Raw genomic sequence first — 21,393 nt, forward strand, 5'->3', positions numbered from 1 at the left:
TGACGTTTTGCCCGTATGGGAGCAGAAAGGCGATAATGTGGGTACATTTGTGACGTTATATCCTCTCGTATCAAATCTACCTACATTCTACCCTTCATTTTTTACAGTGATCTGACCTGAGTCACTTGACCCCATGATAAGCATCCAAGCTGCTATTGCCGTTCATGACAAGGCCACAGTTATGTTGTCAATGTTGTGATATCTATGTAAAAGTCAAAAAGAACATATCAAAGATATATATATATATATATATATATATATATATATATATATATATATATATATATATATATATATATCAGTAGGTGGCTAGAAAGACCGCATTCGCAATGAAGTGGAGCATGAGATAATACATCCGAAGCTTATTAAAGAGTTTCTATTCAGTTCAGTTCTTATTCTATTATGACACTGGTGGGACTGTTGTTCGTCCTCTATTCCTCCGCCCGTGTTTATTACACAACACACACACACACACACACACACACACACACACACACACACACAATAACAGATAAATGAATAAATATATACAGATGCTACATTTCGCTGACGCCACAAGCTGAACAAATGTGTCCTGTCCAGTGTGTGATAATTAAAAGTTGTGTGTAAAACATCACATCGTATGTACATCTGGCATCTGTACAACTTTCACGAATCACAGCAAGTAAACATCGTGGAGGATAGTGAGCTGATAACTTTTCTCAGCTCAAGGTTGCCAGTCACTACATATACAAACCTCAGTCTTCCCAGCTACCATACGCATCGTTGTTTGACTCCTAGCTAAGCACTATCTCTTATCATTATGACCAGGTAAGCAATACGACTCCGGGTTATTGGGAAATACTTAAGAGGTGAGGTGAGTAGATGTATGTTTCTTATGAGATGTAAATGAATAATGTAAGTCGTACAAATCAATATTCTGAAACACCGTGCTGCATCTCTGCTGAATACCAAAAGCTCTAGCTGAAGCTTTCCTGAGTATTTCAAGGATGTTTTTGAAGTTCTAGGGACATATTAACAAGGTTTGTGTTTTATTAAATGAAGTAACAATCTTGAGAACCGTAATACTGCTTTTTTTTTATTTTTAGCTTATGAAAAAAGTAGTGATGAGAGAGCAAGAAGTTCTGAACATGGATTTTTAATGGATTAACTTTCCTTTTCTCTCTCCTCATAACCAGTATAATGACTGAACTTATCATTGCAATCAAACTTTCTTATTATCTAATCAATTTAAACTCATTACCGCGCACAATTAATCTCCTAGATATTTCCAAAATATGTTGTGACAGAAATTAGATTAATTTTAAGTGAATCATGGAATATTACGTTGTTAATAGAAAAAGGAAAAATATAAGAAAAAGTTCTCGCCTCCCAACGAGACAGATAATGATATTCTTTATAATCTTTAAATGCCATGTTATCTTTTCCAACTCTCTATGCAAGAGGCTTGATTGTGCTCTCTGCCCGCACCGCCACCCTGATTCAGCACAAGTGTCACTTGTTGACTCCACTCCACTCCCACAATTTCTAATTTCTGTACGTGTGTGTGTGTGTGTGTGTGTGTGTGTGTGCATTTAATAACAATGAATCCGGAGAAAATCTGTAAAAATACCCGAGATTGGCGCTGTATACCTCTACACTTGTCTGCAAATTACAAAAGAAAAAAAAAAGACCTACTTAGATGCCAGTCTCCGACCAGATTCGAGAGAGTTAGCCAAAAGAATGGAATAAATTTTTTGATACCTCCGTCTTAAATGAGTTCAGCTCATAGGTTAATGGAAATACAGAAGCAGATAAGGAATTGCAATATTTACCAGAGAGAGGGATGAAAGGTTGAGATTATTGGCTAACTTTTGCATTAAGAAGGTGGACAGAATAGGGGTGAGAGAAAGAAAGTTTTGTGTAGTGCGGCCGCAAGAGGAGGGAAAAGATGCAGTTAGCAGAGAGAGAGAGAGAGAGAGAGAGAGAGAGAGAGAGAGAGGCGACAGGGATAGAAGGTACCGATGAAATAATGAAATTCCCATATACTAAATTCTGAATTTCTTATCTGTTCTCATTCTCATAACACGCAACAAATTATAAGAAATGGAGATGAATTTTTTCGTATAATAAATTTGTTCAGTAAAGAATATACCTATTGTTATAAAGAATACGGTTCTGTACAAGCTCCTTGTCCTCAGCATTTCTTGGAAACCTGTGGAAGGGCCCCATGGAGAGGAGCTGAGGAAGACCCTGTCAGACACTTATGTGGACTTCCTTGAGGCTAACCCGGGGCGCCTGGTGGTCCCCATCTTCCATAAAGATTGGTACCAGCGCCAGTTGGATTTCCCTATCATGGAAGATGACGTGTGGGTGGTCACTTACCCTAAGTCAGGTGGGTATCTCTCTCTCTCTCTCTCTCTCTCTCTCTCTCTCTCTCTCTCTCTCTCTCTCTCTCTCTCTCTCTACTTCCAAAGAAAATCAATACACCAACGTATTTGCAGTCCTTAATTTTCATTTGCAAATAGTTCCAAGACTACAAAAAAGAAAGGAGAAAAGAAAAATATACTATAGGGATTAACCAAGACGACCAGATGTCCCATATTATACGGGACATCTGGAGCCTGCACCAAGATTTGCTTCAACGCCCTGCAAGAAAGCTTGTTGACAATCTTCGGACCATTGAACTCAAGTCACTTAAGTCAACATTGCCCATACACAGCTTACTAATATACGTACATTAATTCACACACACACACACACACACACACACACACACACACACCGCGTAGTGTAGTGGTTAGCACGCTCGACTCACAATCGAGAGGGCCGGGTTCGAGTCCCAGGAAGCGGCGAGGCAAATGGGCAAGCCTCTTAATGTGTGGCCCCTGTTCACCTAGCAGTAAATAGGTACGGGATGTAACTCGAGGGATTGGATGTGGTCTCAGTCCTACCCGAAGATCGGTCTATGAGCTCTGAGCTCGCTCCGTAATCGGGAAGACTGGCTGGATGACCAGCAGACGACCGAGGTTAATTACACACACACTTGTCTAACCGATAAAGGTAGAAATTTATGTTAACTCACGCACTCATGTATATATACTCAGTATAACACTTGCTTCATTAACAACTAGACGTGACAGTACACATGCTGTCGGTATCCCTTTATTCGCATCATTGTCGTTGGGAAATAACTGTCTAAAGTGTTGTGCGTATCTGTATACTGTATAGAAAAATATCTGTCAGCAGTGGAAGTGATAAATAACATTGATAATTCATAAATAACTTCTCATATACCATTTTTTTTTCACGAGAGGGTGAATAGATATGTTCCCACATACAAAGTAAAGAAGAGCAAACACATATGGTATAATGCTAGATGTGCAAAAGCTAAGAAGAATAGGGATGCAGCTTGAAAGAACTAAAGAAGCAACAAAGGAAAACAATAGGAAGCAATTTAAAGAGACACGAAATTAATATGCAAGAATAAAAAGGGAAGAGGAGATACAGTTGAAAGGGATGTTGTAAAGAGATGTGAAGAGAAACCCAAGCTTTTCTTTACAAGTATATCTTTGGAATGATGATCGTTAAGTTAATTAAGGAAAATAGGATATAGGGAACAACGGGAAAGTGAGTGAACTTATAAATGAGAGCTTTAGATCAGTACTTAATGCAGAAAGATATTTCATAGAACCAAACAATGAAATGACGTAAGGAGGGTTAAGGAGCGTTATAATACATAAACACTTACCGTAACTGCCAGAGAATTGAAAGAAAAAAACAACGTCTGCTTTCTGACGCGGGCCAAGCCGAGATTTAGCAGATGATAACTCAACACCACCGTCGTCCTTGAAATGCTTCACGCTTTCTCACAGATCGCTCACTCACACCAACATTCGCCACTATTTCTCTTCTCTGGAGCCCAGCTTCGTGAACCCCTATGGTCTGCGCTATAGTTACAGGCGTTAACAACTTCCTTTTATTCATAGTCCTTAAGGTGACTATGAGAAACACACACGAAAGATGGCGTGAATGAGAAAACAATTGCGCAACACTTCCTCTCACTCACTCTTCCTCTCATTTCCTCTTCTAAGGAGGAGGTACTAGACACCTACCGAAATGAAAATTTACTCCCAGCGAAGTCTAATAACATTAGTTCAAAGGGTGCTGTGAACTTTCCACTAAAGTTAGTTGTGATCTCGCTGAACGTTTCCCTTTGTGCCTCACAACTCAAGGGGACAGTCACAGCCTGCCCTCTAAGGACAACTTTCCTTCTTCATACAAAACTACATGCACTTAACACACACACCCTTCACTTAAAATTCAAAATTCAAAATGGCGACTCCAAATCCAGCCTCGGAGTTCCCTTCTGGGGAAGGGACCAGATATGTCCCCCGGGTCGAACTCCTCTCTCGGTGGCGACCCCAAAATGTCTTGACACCTCTCTCGACTTTTTCTTCATTAACTTCTACAGGATTCACGGTCTTAGACCTTATTTTCAATCTCCTCTACAAACCCTCATTCTCTTTCCCTCACAAAAACATAGCTGTTTGAGGCAACTGACAGTAGTCCCCTCTCTGTTCCCTCCTCCTTTCTCTATCCTCATTTTCGCTCCAAAGGTGGATGTTGCGTCTATGTGCACAACGACTAAACTTGCTCTCGTGGTCATGCTCTAGAATCTTCCGAGTTTTCCATCATCTGGCTTAGACTCAACAGTCACTCTCTAAATTCATTTATAGTATTTATCTTTCCCATAATTCCTCTGACTATAGTAAATTCTTTGACTATTTAACTTCCAAAGTGGAGCACATTCTGTCTCTACCCTTTCGAGGAGATCTCCATCCTTGGATATTTCAATGTTCACCACCACCTTTGGCTTTCCTCTCTTCACTAACCATCCTGGTGAACTAGCCTTCAACTTTGCTATCCTCCATGACCTAGAGCAACTGGTTCAATACCCTACTCGCATTATTATTGACCGTCTTGGAGATACACCCAACATTTGTGATCTTTTCCTTACCTCAAATCCTTCTGTTTATGCTGTTACCCGCGTAGTGTAGTGGTTAGCACGCTCGACTCACAATCGAGAGGCCCGGGTTCGAGTCCCGGCGCGGCGAGGCAAATGGGCAAGCCTCTTAATGTGTGGCCCCTGTTCACCTAGCAGTAAATAGGTACGGGATGTAATTCGAGGGGTTGTGGCCTCGCCTTCCCGGTGTGTGGAGTGTGTTGTGGTCTCAGTCCTACCCAAAGATCGGTCTATGAGCTCTGAGCTCGCTCCGTAATGGGGAAGACTGGCTGGGTGACCAGCAGACGACCGAGGTGAATTACACACACACACACACACACACACACACACACACACACACACACGGCCCGGTAGCTTAGTGGTTAGAGCGCTGGCTTCACAAGCCAGATGACCGGGGTTTGATTCCCCGGCCGGGTGGAGATATTTGGGTGTGTCTCCTTTCACGTGTAGCCCCTGTTCACCTAGCAGTGAGTAGGTACGGGATGTAAATCGAGGAGTTGTGACCTTGTTGTCCCGGTGTGTGGTGTGTGCCTGGTCTCAGACCTATCCCAAGATCGGAAATAATGAGCTCTGAGCTCGTTCCGTAGGGTAACTTCTGGCTGTCTCGTCAGAGACTGCAGCAGATCAAAACAGTGAATTACACACACACACACACACACACACACAGTGAAGTACTGTAGTCAGCACATTTGGCTCACAACCAAGAAGGCTTGGTTCACACACACACACACACACACACACACACACACACACACACACACACACACACACACACATAGTGAAGTACTGTAGTCAGCACATTTGGCTCACAACCAAGAAGACTCTGGTTTGAGTCCTGGGTGCGACAAACCAAATGGGCTAGACTCTTAGTACCCCCCTGTTCATTTAGTAGCAAGCTTTGGTAACACATACTGTAGGCATAGGATGTCTCCACAAAAATGGGTAGCCAAGACAAGGCACACAATTTCAACATTTTCAGTCCTTCACACCACTCACTAAGCTCGTGTCAGAGAAGAGGAAGTACTCCTACCCTCTATTTACAGGGATCAACCACTCAACTTGGAGTTTGTTCAGGAACAAGGCTCCTTCATAGCAATTACCATCCTCTATAACACCCAATAATAGTTAAATACTAAAAAGAATAGAATGAAGAATATGAGGTCTACCTACAGGGACTACATGGATGCAGGAGGTGACGTGGTGTGTGGTGAGGGGCATCGACCACCCGCAGACCTCCCTCCCCCTCATGAAGAGGTTCCCGTTCTTTGAGTAAGCTGATATTTTTTTCATGTTTAGAAATAGATGAATATCAAGTTTGTACCACATTTTTTCTTTATTTCTGAATAGTCAATACATCTGTAGAAGGTTATAATTACTACAGTTTCAAAAACCAAATAGTAGTTGTTATGATGGTTTCATTTATCTACTTAACCTACTGAGTATATTTAGTATGGAGCTTGTGTTATAAATGGTACTTGATAAGTCCCTCTAAAGATAGTACATATTAATATCTTACAATATACACAACTACGCATGGAATTCCTTACCATAATATTTTACAGGCACATGTATAACAGTGTACATACACACTACTAGTATATAGACACCTATTCCAGTCATGTATCCTAGCTTTTGTGAATTAAGTTTTGCGAATGAATTCTTTATTTCTTTATTTTAGGTGGGATTGCATGGTAGCCCCTGACTTTACGAATGAAAGACTTTGCCCTGATGACCCTTGCTTACCAGGAAACACATGGAAAATTTTGGCTAATATGTCCTCCCCACGACCCATCAAGAGCCATCTGCAAGAACCTCTGCTGCCCAAGCAAATGTGGGAAGTCAAGCCAAAGGTTTGACTAAATTATATATCTCCATTGTCTTCATGGGTGGATTCTGGGTGGTGGGTGGATTCTATCCAAGTGAGGAGTGAGTGCCCTCTACCTCTCATAGCTCAGTCCTCTTCTGCTTCTGTTGTCTTTGCCTTCCTTTCTGTCGTTCCTTTGGCAGCAAGGGTTTTTACCTCAGAGATACCAGTGTCCCTGCCCTGGGTGGGGGATAGATTCTATACAAGTGAGGAGTGAGTGCCCTCTACCTCTCATAGCTCAGTCCTCTTCTGTTTCTGCTATCTTTGCCTCGCTTTCTGTCCTTTCTTGGGCAGCCAGGGTATTTAATTCTAAGGGATACCATTGTCCCTGCCCAACGCTGACCGAGCTGGTTGGGCTGGGGCTTCTAACCCATTCCTTTAAAAAAGTCCACAGCCACTACCAGAGTTAGAGGTAGGGGTCGGAGTCGAGGCTCTAGGCGCGGGCGAGCCTCTAGCCACGATCCCGATCCGGCTCTGCTGGGGGATCCGACCGTGCAAACCCCTTGGGTGCCATGGCACCAGAGGGGCTTGCCTACCCATATGATGGATGCAGGGGAATGCTTGTGTCTTGAGAGGGATGGGAGGATTTCCTCCCCCTACTTTTTACTTTGGGGGTGCTCGTGGGGTTGCAGACATGGCGTCTGCCTGTCGGACCATTCCTACGGTAAACCTTCGGAGGGTTCTACGTGTAGGCTCCTGGAATATCCTGAGTCTCTCAGAGGATCAACGACTGCCTCATCTATCAGATGAGCTCAGTAAGCTGAGGGTAGATATGGTGGGACTCTCTGAGACAAGGAGGCCTGGCAGTAATGAGACCAGTAGCAAGGGTTTTACTTACTATTGGTCTGACATGAGCAATGGTTAGCATGTCAAAGGGGTAGCCATAGGCGTCTCCAGTAGACTGTAACCGTCCGTTGTAGAGGTTACTCCGGTTGATGAGCGTATAATGCAACAGTCTAGACTTCATGTCTGTTGTTGCAGTATATGCTCATACCGAGATGTGTGAAACTGAAGAGAAGGAGATGTTCTACGCCAAACTCGACTCTGTACTGGACCAGTGTCCCTGTCGTGATGCACTTATTGTCTTGGACGACTTTAATGCTGTCACTGGCACTGAGAGAGCCAGCTACGAGTTATGTGTTGGTCCCCACGGCTCTGGTACCAGGAGCGACAACAGGTCTTTCCTTCTGAATATTGCAAGATCCAGAAGGTTAAGAAATGCAGGTTCTTGGTATGAGAGACCAGCACTGCACCGCTGGACTTGGTATAGCAATGCCAGAAGATTACCAAAGGAGATTGACCATATCTTTGTTAGTACTCGTTGAAGGATCCTTCAGAACTGCAGGATTTTTCAAAGTGGTGATCGCAGGCTTGTTGTTGCTACACTCAAGCTGCATGTCATGTCCAGAAAGCCTCCAAGACGTGACCACACTGTGTTTCATCTTGAGAAACTGAAGGACTTGACATGTGCCCAGGAGTATGCAGTGACAGTCTCCATTGGGTTTGGAGTGCTTGACACCATTGAGGGCCCGGTAGAGCTATGGGATACCTTCAAACGTGGGCAGCGCCCAAGGTCACGGAGTGGCTTCTTTTCGCCAGAGACACTGGACAGTATTGAGGAGAGTTGCGCTGCCAGACTTGCTGGTAACAGCAACCAGTACAGGGCTCTGTCATGTAGGATTAGAGCTCTTCTGAGGAGAGACATGGAGAGGTATGTCTGGGATGTCGCTGAGGTTATAGAGTGTCATTTAAATGTTAATGACCTACGGCCTGCCTATCAAGCCTAAAAAACTCATCTCCAAGTTTACATCTCAGGTGAGCGCTATCCGAACAGCACATGGTCGCCTCACATCGGACGCAGATGGGCAGATGGCTCGTTGGGCTGAGTACTTTCAGCAGCTGTTCACGGTGGATCCTCCAAGCGGATACCTTCAAACTGCAGGGTTACAGATGCTAGATGCTGATCCACCCATTGACGAAACTGCATCCTCCATTGATGATGTCAAAGAGGCTGTGACAAAGTTGAGGGGTGGAAAGGCAGCTGGCATCTGTAACATCAGTGCAGAGCTGCTCAAAGCAGGGTGAGGCCATGATCAGTGGGTTGCATACTGTCTTGACTGCTGTATGGCATCAGGTACCATTCTCCCTGACTGGAAAAAGGTATTGGTCATTTCTACCTAGAAAGGAAAAGGGGACCGTTGGGACTGCAACAATTGCAGCAGTATAACACTGCTCAGCGAACCAGGTAAGGTGCTTGCCCATTTGCTGTTGATTCGTATCCGCAGTCAACTGCTGAAACATCAGAGACTTGAACAGTCTGGGTTTACGCCCATAAGTCAATAACTGACCGGATCCTAGTGTTTCGCGTACTGGTGCAGCACCAACGTAAGTTTCAACAAGGGATGCTTTCAACATATGTCGATCTCAAGAAGGCGTCTGATTCAGTGCATCAAGAGACATTCTTTGTTCTTCTGTGTCTCCGTGGGATTCCTGCAATGATTATTGGTCTATTAACTGGCCTCTACTTTGGGACTGTGAATACTATGAAGTGTGTAGGGGGGGTGTCCAGCTTCTTCCCTGTGAATGCAGAAGTGAGGCAGGGATATGTGTTTGCTCCATCACTTTTCAAACTTTGCATGGAGTAGGTACTAGGCAGCGTTGTACACCAAAGTCATTGTGGAGCATCTGTCAGCAATACTGAGATTACAGATCTTGTTTTTGCTGATAATGCAGTAATCTTTGCTGAGTAATTGGAGGTTCTGGTAATGAATCTAGAGGCACTGCACGAGAAGGCGAAGCCCGTCGGACTCCAGGTTTCCTAGCCCAAGACCAAGATGCAGGTGTTTGGAGGCTTAGGGTGCCTTTACACCAACCGAATCGAATCGATTCATTTCATGAAGAATCATCACGATTCATGAATCGTGTTGATTCGCCACATTAGTTTCAATTTAAGCGTTTACACCAGGCGAATCGAGTCAATTCAAATCACGCCGATTCATGGCAATTCAGGATCAATGATTGGTTTGGACCCATTTTTCATGAATCAAGGTGATTCAGCCGAGGAGTAAACACCATGCAAGTGGATGTTCTAATCAATTTAGCAAAAGAATAACATGCTATATGTGATCCCAGTGATCCTGTGCGCCGAAATCATGTACATGTATTGTACTGAACCATAGTTTATAGCTAGAAGGAACTGCTGTAGCCTACGAATTACTAGATAATGCGTATTATTCTGCATATTTTAAAAAACAAATGACAACAGAAAGCGTTATGTACATGGTTTTACATTTTCATTTGGTAACTGTAGGATGTATCGTCCACTTTTGAAATGCGTGGTACAACGTAATCGCCAGTCAGCCAGGTACCAGCCAGAGTGGGAGGGGGTGTAAACTTCCTTATATTACCCTCTCTGCCTCTGATTTTGTTCACTAAATACTACGGTATGGCACGTCACAAAGTAAAAGTTAATATAACAGCATAATATAAATAACATAGCTGTATTTATTTTAATATCCTCCGTATACCGTTAAGCCTAAATAAAGAGTACACTAGATGTGATAATATATGGTATCAACTGGTGCGCCCATTTCTTCCGCGGTGAATGTATATATGTATCAGTGGATCATTCTGTCCTGCCGCTCGACAGCTCCAGTTGGTTAGACAAAGTATTCTCTCAGAGAGTCATGAACTGACATGGGTTCTGCTGTAAGCCTAGTACAGTTCTGGGCAAACTACTGTCCACGGGCAGCATGCAGCCCGACAAATGTTAGTAAATTTGAAAGAGCAAGTTAATAAACAACGCCAAATAGTATTGGAGCATTTAATTTTCTTCCCACAAGTATGCACATGAGTATGAGTGGCTTTTTCTTTAGCCTTTAATTTTGTATTTTAAATATCAATGATTTTGGTTTAATATAGTATGCGGCCCTATCAAAATATTTTTTTTTTTTTTAACGAGGCCCCTGCACTGAAAAGTTTGCCCACCTTGGCGTTATGGACTCGCTCAACACGAGTATTTGGCATTGTCTGTATCTGTGCAGATGGACGAAGATTCGGATCTTCAAGTCACTGGTGATTCCTGTCTTATTCTACGGTTGTGAGACATGGACGCTGAACACTGATCTGAAGAGGCGAATTGATGTCTTTGGTACTAGATGCCTTCGCAGGATCATGAGGTACCGCTGGTATGACTTTGTGTCAAATCAGCGATTTCTCCGTGAGACTGATTCAAGGATGATTACCAGCATAGTCCGTCAACGCCAATTGTGACTATATGGGCATGTGGTACGCTACCCGGAAGCCGATCCTGCATATCGGGTTGTCTCCGAAAGAGGTAACCCAGCACGGAGGAAGCCAAGGGGACGTCCACAGAACTCATGGCTGCAGCAAGTCGATGCCTCTTGCTGGGAGTTGCTTAGCACTGGAAGGGAGCCTGTATATAGAGTCGTGAGGCGTGACCGCCTGGAGTGGTGCCATATGGTACATGAGGCAACGTCCCTCTCTTGATTGTCTTCATTATTGTCACTGCCATCACACCTAATGTGTTACTTCACCTACTGAAATTTAGGTACATCTGTTGTTTCTAATGTAATGACAGCAATAACAAAAGCAAAATTGACTATTATAGTTATGAGACATTTATACAAGTCAGGGATGGAGTTCAAGAGAGAAGCAAATGAACTGTGAGGCAAGTTTATTCCAGACTAGTTTTATTCTTGGCTTCTTCAGGAAAGATGAAGAACTTTACCTGAAGAAGTCAACAGCAAAACTATAGGCTGGACAGTATGCATCTCTTATAAACAAGCTAAAGGGGACTAAGTAAAATTCTTTCCTGAGGCATCCATGTGGCTTAGAAATGCAGGTGTCATTAAGAATGTTCCTCTCCCCTTTCCATGTCTTCTGAGCCCTTGCTAAGCTGGTAGATAGTATGGTTTGATTACATTCAGTGCAAAAGTAAAGTGTGGAAGAGAGGAAAGGGGTGTTCATAACAATATCTTAATAAGGTTTCTGCATCATCAGTGGGAACAACTCTTAGAATAGAATGGATTCTCTGTGTGGTGTCTGAAAGCACTCCTGATGAGTGGACAATGTATTCCAGAACACAGGCCCATAGACTCACATATATTATGTCTACTTATTCTTTTTTTAAAGAAATAGTGACCATAATATGGAAGTCCCACAATCCTGCTCATGGAACACCTTTAAATGCACGTTAGAGCAGATAGTTTCTTCAAAAGTAAGGTTCTAGCATTATTTCACTGTATACATTGCATCTGGTTTGTGGCTGTAATTTCAACTAATTTGTCTCTGTCATATAGATAGTCTATGTGTGCCGTGACCCCAGAGATGTGTGTATCTCTTACTACTTCCACTCCATGAAGCTAGACGGCTACAAAAAGGAACTCCCAGACTTTGTGGAGCTCTTTTTAGCTGACATGTGTAAGTGGCCAATTGAACGTATGTGGAATATTTGATTAGAATTATTATATCATTAGTTTTGCTTACATATACAGTATGTAATGTATGTTTTATTCACGTGTGAAGTCTGTCGAATTACATAATTTGTCAAAGTTCCCTTGAAAGAAATTATCATCCTTTTGCGGTCATATAACATTATTGTGAAAAGAACTGAGGTATTTTGTATTCCATGCAAATTTCCACTATGCCATTTCTAATCCTTGCTTTTAATGCTTCCATATGCTGTACAATGCGATTCTTAAATTAACTCAGCAGCCAAAATACAAATTCATACTCATTGCACATCCCAATTCTTATTTTCAAAAAATCATCTATTTCCTTCCTTTTTACACTGTATCTTTATCTTCCTTGAAAGCAAATCTCTATTCCTACATACCAATCAAATCCAACATTGGTTTCCAAAGTATCTTCTTGTATATCTTCCTCAGAGCTCCTGAATGCAATATCCCTTTCTTCCCATTTGACAGCATTAGTTCAATTATCTTAGGATAGTTGACAAATATCATTTCCAACATAGATGTTGAAAATTGCCCAAAAAAATTTATCTTTCCTTCACAGTGCCCTTTGCACCCTTCTGGTCACATACCCTGGACTTCTGGAAGAGAAGGGATCAAGAAAACATACTGTTTGTGAGATTTGAAGACATGAAGGAAGTAAGCAGTCTCGTGTGTCTTTTATATTACATTTCCAAAAGATCTTAGAATATTCTGTTAATAATTACAATATTATGTTGTTAAATATGACTAATAATATTGAAGAAAATTATCCAAGGTAGATAACTATTGAATTCAAATAGTGCAGTGAAATGCTAACACAAAAATATTATCTTATGAATTAAGGAGTGTTATGGTCTAAGACGCTGCCCTTCTGTTCTTGTCAGAAGTTCAATCCTCTGACTACTTATTAATGTGCCTTTAGATCAAGCTCTCAGTGCTTCTACAGAAAGTCTATTGGGATCATTACATTGGCAGCAGTGCTACAGTAAAGATAAAGAAATATAAATGCATAAAGATATAATATAATGTGTTTGTGGTACACCATAAACTAAAAACACCAGATATTACCTGATAGGAGAGAAAGCTGTTTTGTGACTGGAGTTACAAATACAATAACCAGCCATAAACAAATACAATTTCTGATAATGTGTTTTTTTGTGGGGATTAGGACTTGCCACGAGTGGTGCGGAAGGTGGCAGATTTCCTGGGCAAGGAGCCAAGTGCAGAGGAAGTGATGAGGATTGCTGATCATTGCTCATTTGAAAGTATGAGAAAGAATAAAGCAGTGAACAATGAGACTATTGTGCATGCAGAGAGTGAAAAGGGTAAAGAACTAAAGTTCATGAGGAAAGGAAAGGTAACAGCACTATATTACTGTTCTAAACTGTAGATTCATGAAGTAATCATTAGCAAAACTATTGCTATTTTCTCCATTTAAATATAGAAAAGTGAAATGGTGATGGTAATAATGATGAATGTGATACATCAGCAACCAGCATTATTTCAGAGAAAAGTGTTCTGAACACTATAGTGATATTACAAATGCTTGAACAAGTATTGACATTTCATGATTACAAAAATTTGTGGAGGCTGTATAATTTTTGGCTTGTAGAGGGTAAATTTTAGGAAAAGGACATAACTATTAAATGACATGAATTACATGAATATAGCCACCCATTCATCGTATAACAATTATAGTACAAGTTTCTCACCTGCCACACTTTATATTTCAGGTGGGTGACTGGAAGAACCACCTGACAGACTCCCAAATCAAGGCCTTCAAGGAATGGACATTCAAGCACCTGGAGGGATCAGACTTCCCTTACTACCGGGACTATGAGTGAAGTGGAGTTGCTGCCACATGTGATCAAGCTGAAAGTTATCACTAATTAAGAAATTTGAAAGTGTTGCACAGTCAAAACATAAAAGAGCAAATAAAGTGGTAGTATAACATGGTAGAATAAATATTATCTGAATGCTAATGCAGACTTCTCTTCAGCAAAACCAATCAAGGAAGATATTAATTCATTCTGGAACTTTAAAGGCGCGTTTTTGATAGTCCACGCATAAGGCAGCCTTAAGCCTGGCTTAAGGCTGACGTCATTTTGTGTTCTTTCATGTCCCCAAACTTGAGCCAGAGCGTAGCCCGCTTTAAGGCAGGGCCGGCCAAACTCAAGCCAGCTGCAGAGCAGGCTCGACTTTCCGCTAGCCAGTTGTGACGTCACATGTAAATAAACAAATGATAAGACATGACGAATGAATGCTCCATTAGCTGCTGTTGATAGTTCTGCACCAAACTGAATGCTGTTTCAGTATCTTCTGGTATCTCTGGCAAGTCTGGAAACATGATGGACTGGACTGTTGATGCAGGGAGGAAAGATAGCAACTAGGATGATACCAGCTTTGAAGCGCCTGGAATATAGAGATAGATTAAAGGCATTAAACATGTTTTCATTTGAGAGGAGATGTATAAGAGGGATATTTAAAATGTTCTCAGATACAAACTACATAGATGTGAGATCTTTCTTTACCTTAGAGGAGGGAAGTAGGACTAGAAATCATGGCAGGAAGATTAGAAAGCAAGGCTGCAGGTTAGATATAAGAAAATATTTCTTTAGTCATAGGGTGGTAGACTTCTGGAATGCATTGCCAGAGACGGTTGTAAATAGCACTAGTTTGACAATGTTTAAAAACAGATTAGATAAGCACTTAAATTTATTAAATTTATAATTATGTATAGCGCTGCATGATAGTTTTTATAAGAAATTTACTATAGTTAAACAAGACATGATCCCCATGTATGGGGACCACAAATTGTAGAGGATTTCGCTGCAGGACTTACCCTGTTAATGGGCCAAATATTTAGAATTAGTATATAATGTATTGTGTACTTGTAAGTGTAACTTTAAGTACTGATGACGAGGTCGCTGTGCGACTGATACAGGATAACCTAGATGGGCCCTGGTGGCCCTTTGCTATCCTATTATTTATGTTATGTTATGTTATGTTATGGAGGAAAGATAAGTTACAAAGCTGCAGCATATCTTGCACTTCCTGTTCGTCTGCCATCTTTATTGTTGTCATCTGTCAGCTGGTGACTGGTCACGTGATCGAAGGTCTAGCAGGCCCGTTTTCCATTGTCCCAGGTTCTGCTTAAGCCTGCCTTAAGGCGAGGTCTAGCCGTAGGGGCATTAAAAAACGCAGCTTTCTTGATCCCTTCTGCCCTTGGTGTAGGACTTCCCCTAAGACCATCGAACATTCCCTGCTCCATTGCCTGCGCTTCCACTTCCTCAGCACTGCACTACACTTCCTGCTCTCCACCCTGGCCATCACAACACTCGACCTGCCCACTCTCCTGGTGGCCTCAGGCGTCCATCCCTCTCAGCAACCTGCTGTCCTTTGCCTAACCAGTGTCTTCTTGAGGAAGACCGGCCAGCAACCACGCCTGTGATACCCATACATGACTACCCCAGGGTTCATACATAGATCTTCACGGCCTTAACACCAACAACAACATAGCAAGCCACAGCAGTTTTTGCCTTCGTGGCAAAAGCAAAAAGACTATATATATATATATATATATATATATATATATATATATATATATATATATATATATATATATATATATATATATATATATATATATATATATATATATATATATATATATATATATATATATATATATATATATATATATATATATATATATATACAGATATAGATAGATTGATAGATAGATAGACAGATAGATAGATAGATAAATATTTATTCATTTATTTATTTATTTATTCATTTAAACAGTTTTATTTGCCTTATAAGTTCATAACCACGAGAGAATGGAGGGAAAAAATAGGGTGTGGGGGGAAAGCATGGGAGAAATCTTCACAAGTTAATCCTGAAAACGTTTTCTATGAAAGTGCTCAAGGTAGAATTTTTACCTAGAATAAAGTTCAATATAGAAATGTCATTTTGAATTCAAACAAACTACATCTATCATATATGTACAGTCAACTCTCTATTAACTTCAGGGTTACGTTTCTGGAGCCGTCGCGTTGTTCAAAATCGCGGTATCCAAACATAATTTTCCCCTTGGAAAACATTGGTAATAGGGGAGAGGTAGTTGCGTTCCTGGCCACTGGAAAGTCTGCATATTTTGGGGGGATTTTGTTAATCAAACATTAAAAAACTATTAATACATCACTAGGTAACAGAAACAATAAAACACACAAGTTCTCATTTTAATATCTCTGATAGTACGAAGCGTGCTCCCCTTCAGTCCCGTCGTATGGACAATCATGGACAATCACCGAGGTCTCTTCTCTCCTAGCACAGCGATCTAACACTTCCAGCTTCTTTTTAATAGTCACAGTTTTTCTTGTTTTCTCGGAATCACTTTTCTGTAACGAGGTTGACGTATGCTTGGATGTACACTAGGTAGGTGCCATCGCAGAGAAAACGATCGATCTACTCACAGTGCAGGTTAGCACCAAGTCTTGGAGTGAAAATGTTCACAAAATAATATTTCTATTACTTTTTTATAAGTACTACCACTAAAAGGATTGTTTTACGATGCACAAAGTGAAATCTTGCATGGGAAAGGAAAACAAAGCAGATGAGGATCGAAACATGTGTCCGCCAGCGATCAGCGATGGTTGTTTCTTCTTGTGACCCTCTTTAGCTTGAGTGTTGCTTTCACCATTACATACCGTCCCTCTATTGCCTGTTATAATGGATATCATACCTTTATATTCATATATGATCATGCCATGATGCCACCTTGACTCCGTGGCACTGAGTGATAGTTCAGAGACGCTCTGTAAGTTGATTGTAAAAGAGAAAGAAATGCAATGAAAGGATGAGAGAATTTCAGGTAGAATTAAGTGAGAAAAGCTGAGAAGGCGAAAGCTTGAATAATGTGGATGAATAATTGAATGATAGACTTATTAAGAATGTGAGGAATGCAGCAGCCAGCCAGATAGGGTATGTGAGAACGAATGACAGGAAGCGTACATGTAAGCCGTGGTGGAATGGTGAGGTTAGGGACATTAAGAGAAAGAGAGAGATTGAATATGGTGTGTAAGCAGTTGAAGAAGAGGAGACATGAGAATGAAGAGGCAGAAAGTGATTACCAGAATGCATGGACAGCGTATGTGAGGCAGCAGCGAGTGACGAAGCGGAAGAATTCCAAGGTAGGTGTGAGAGAAGCATGATTCAGTCCCTCAGAAAGAGAGGTGTGGAAGGTAGTAAACAATGGTATAGATTCCAGAGGGGTGAAGGGATGCCTAACTTTGAGAATGTGGAGAGCCTGAAGATGAATGGGTCTGTGGTGGCAGGTAAGGAAGAAATGGGAAAGGTGATCAAAGAGTGCTGGGAAGAGATTGGATGTGTAATTGAGGTACTTGATGTGAGAGAAAAGTGTGCGATATTGGAGAGGAAGAATGTGAATGAGCTGAATGAAAGAATCAGCAGAGAGCAAGTGGAGAAATGCGTGACAAGGCAAAAGAATGGTAAGGTAGCATTACCAGATGAGATACCGTACGAGGTGTACAAAAATAGGAAAGTTGTGATTGGTAGGATGACTGAGGTTTTTAACCATGTAGGTATGGGAAGAAGAGAGCGTGCCAAGAGTGTGGAATGAATGTAGGGTGACTATTGCTTATAAGGAAGGATACAAGAGTAAGAGTGAGTTGAAAAACTACAGGTCGATTGTGTTAGTAAATATAGTAGGTAAAGTGTTCAGTGAAGTGTTGAGTGAGAGATTCCGTAAATGGACTGAACGAACTGATGTGTTGAGTGAAGGACAGAATGGTTTCCTTGCATGTGGATAGGAAAGCTGAAGACAATAAGTTTGTGGTGAATTAACTAATTGGAAGGAAAAGGAGTGAGTGATTAGAATAAGGCGCGCAACAGCCAAGGTAGAGGAAAATGAAGGATGGTAGATATTTTATACTTGGGTTTCCTGGATATAGAGAAAGCGTATGACAAGAAGAATGTTAAGCAGAGTCTTAGAAAAGATTAGATTGAGTGCAAAGACAGAGTAGTGCAAAGTACGAGTATGTATGTGGATACAAGGTAATACAAAAACAGATTGGGTAAAGAGTAAGAAAAGAAAGGTTGTCTTTTGTCACCAAGCCTCTTTAGTTTATACACAGGAATTGGCTGCCAGAATGAGAAGGATAAATGCAGGAGTAAGGATGGGGAATGATAGAATATGTGTGCTCTTGTATGTAGATGATGTAGTAGTCATGAATGAATCGGTAGAGTAGCTCCAAAGTCTTCTGGATGTTGTAGATGGGTATGGAAGAGACTTAAGAATGAAATTCAGCAGCGAGAAAATTACGGTAAAGGCATTTAATAGATCAGATGATAAAAGAAACTTGGTGTGAAGACTGGGGGAAAATGAGGTACAGCAGGCTGATGAACACAAATGATGATGGATGAGTCCGAATGGCTGTGTGAACGCGAAGAATGAAAAGATGAGCTTGGTGAACCAGTGGGTAGGCCGACTAGGAAGTGCAGCAACGATGAGTCACCAAGTATGATGTGATGTGAGAAGTTTGGAAGAGCGTGGCTGTTTCGAGCATCATGTATGGCATGGATATGATTATATATATATATATATATATATATATATATATATATATATATATATATATATATATATATATATATATATATATATAATCAGTCTACCCTTTACCATACAGCTCTCCTGTTGTTGTATAATAGAAAATGTATTATAGTAATTCCATGGATAATCCATCTATCTATCTATCTATCTATCTATCTATCTCTCTCTCTCTCTCTCTCTCTCTCTCTCTCTCTCTCTCTCTCTCTCTCTCTCTATATATATATATATATATATATATATATATATATATATATATATATATATATATATATATATATATATATATATATATATATATATATATATATATATATATATATATATATATATATATATATATATATATATGGGTTACCCACATATATAGTACAATTTCTATTTTACAACAGGAGAGCTATATTTTAAAAGGGTAGCCTGATTTTCTTACCGGGATCTGTTGAGCACAAGGAGGTTAGATAGAGAGGCGGCGGCACGTGCCTATCCTGCTGTACTAAAAAAAAAAGTGAAGCCAGTGGGCGGAGCTTTTGAGGCTGTGGCCAGAGCTTACGATCGAGAGCTAACTTTCACCTGATATACAGTTTATCTATCCTTCATTTAAATGCACATGTGTATGTACATATTTATATCTACATGCACATGTATATTTCCAAGTGTACACAACTTGGTTCAGCCATAAGTTTGCCCCAAAGATAATTTCCCATCCCTTACTCAAGTTCACCAAAGCTGGGAAACACTGTATTATCTAATTTGTATGTATGATTTATCGTCTAAATCTTTGTGTCATGGTATGCCACGACTATTATGAATCTTTTCAGGTCACATATATGGTAGGCTGTGATTATGTAATAATGTGCAATTATATATTTTCTTGTATAACTTTTCTTGTTATTTTACGGAAGTGAATATTAGTTTCATACAATGTGATAATAATGCATATACTACTTGGCTATGATTACGTTTGTGCAATTATGTATGTTCTTGTATAACTTTCCTTTTGTATATAACGGAAATAAATAGATTTATTATTATCATTATTATCCTTATTATTATTGCCAATTACATACAATTACACACACACACACACACACACACACACACACACACACACACACACACACACACATATATATATATATATATATATATATATATATATATATATATATATATAGAGAGAGAGAGAGAGAGAGAGAGAGAGAGAGAGAGAGAGAGAGAGAGAGAGAGAGAGAGAGAGAGATCCCGCGTCAAGGTAAAGTGCGTACATACTCGTATTCTGTTTATGGTAGTCCCGGCCGGTACTCAGTACTCACTCACTCAGATACTCCCTCTCGCCTCCCGGTAATCGTTTCAACTTGGGTCCGGTGTCGTGGAAAATCTGTGAGGGGTGAAAATCCGTGACGATTTCACTCTGCGCATGCGCGGCAGCTCTACCAGACGTATGATCTAGTGAACTTATGGGCCTCGCAGTGCTTCCATTTTAGGGTAAAATACCCTAAACTAGGGTAATTGAACCCTTCTTAGGGTAGTGTTTAGGGTAATGCATAACCTAGGGTAATTTTAGGGTAATCTGCCGTCCTATGGATAGGTGTGCTTGGAATGGTGCCAATCTGGTGGCAGACTGGTTCTCTTTCATGTTCGATTCATGTACAGTACATAATCATCCCCGTGACTTGTATCATCCCTTCACTCCCCCACCCCATCCCCTTTCTCCCCAGTCTCCACTCACCCGTCTATTACGCGTACACGTTTTGGACCTTCGGACGGTTAGATCACAGACTTCACACACAGTCAGTCACTTGCGATGACGAGTCCACACAGAGCTGCCGCAGTAGTGGCTGTAGTGTGTAGTCCTGTGTGTGTGTTTGGGGTGGGGGCCCAATATTTAAACTTATGTATGATAAGAGTGCATTTAATCAACAATTAATGGGCAACTTCGACAATCTTCAGTCATCCTGAAGCTGTCGTAGGGGGTATCTCTACTTGTTTTCGCTCTGCACTCTGAGGGGTGAAAATCTGTGATGATTTCGCTCTGCGTGGGTGGGATCCCTTCTTTCTTGAGATGAGGAGTGTGCACTATATGTGTAATTCACCACGGTCGTCTGCTGGTTACCAAGCCAGTCTTCCCCATTACGGAGCGAGCTCAGAGCTCATAGACCGATCTTCGGGTAGGACTGAGACCACAACACACTCCACACACCGGGAAAGCGAGGACACAACCCCTCGAGTTACATCCCGTACCTATCTACTGCTAGGTGAACAGGGGTTACACATTAAGGGGCTTGCCCATTTGCCTCGCCGCTTTCCGGGACTCGAACCCGGACCCTCTCGATTGTGAGTCGAGCGTGCTAACCACTACACTACGCGGTGTGTGTGTGTGTGTGTTGATGCCTTGTCTTGGTTACCTTCCATT

The 21,393-nt window shown here is 41.2% G+C and overlaps 1 protein-coding gene across 1 annotated transcript; it reads left to right on the forward strand.

Annotated features, from left to right (window-relative positions):
- The first annotated feature begins 686 nt into the window (after nt 1–686).
- On the forward strand, nt 687–14,328 carry LOC123516833 (luciferin sulfotransferase-like). Its single transcript, XM_045276533.1, has 8 exons — nt 687–810; nt 2,181–2,374; nt 6,178–6,274; nt 6,684–6,855; nt 12,191–12,311; nt 12,909–13,003; nt 13,515–13,703; nt 14,080–14,328. The coding sequence occupies exons 1-8, from the start codon at nt 803–805 to the stop codon at nt 14,188–14,190; spliced, it is 987 nt and encodes a 328-aa protein (XP_045132468.1). The 5' UTR covers nt 687–802; the 3' UTR covers nt 14,191–14,328.
- The last annotated feature ends 7,065 nt before the right edge of the window (nt 14,329–21,393 follow it).

Source organism: Portunus trituberculatus, chromosome 41 (genome assembly GCF_017591435.1).
Source record: "Portunus trituberculatus isolate SZX2019 chromosome 41, ASM1759143v1, whole genome shotgun sequence".
Lineage (NCBI taxonomy): Eukaryota > Metazoa > Arthropoda > Malacostraca > Decapoda > Portunidae > Portunus > Portunus trituberculatus.

What these genes read in the sequence shown, in the direction of transcription:
- LOC123516833 (XM_045276533.1), top strand. An exon ending in AAGAGGTTCCCGTTCTTTGA is followed by an intron (nt 6,275 to 6,683) that starts GTAAGCTGATAT and finishes TCTTTATTTTAG; the next exon opens with GTGGGATTGCATGGTAGCCC. An exon ending in GATTTGAAGACATGAAGGAA is followed by an intron (nt 13,004 to 13,514) that starts GTAAGCAGTCTC and finishes TGTGGGGATTAG; the next exon opens with GACTTGCCACGAGTGGTGCG.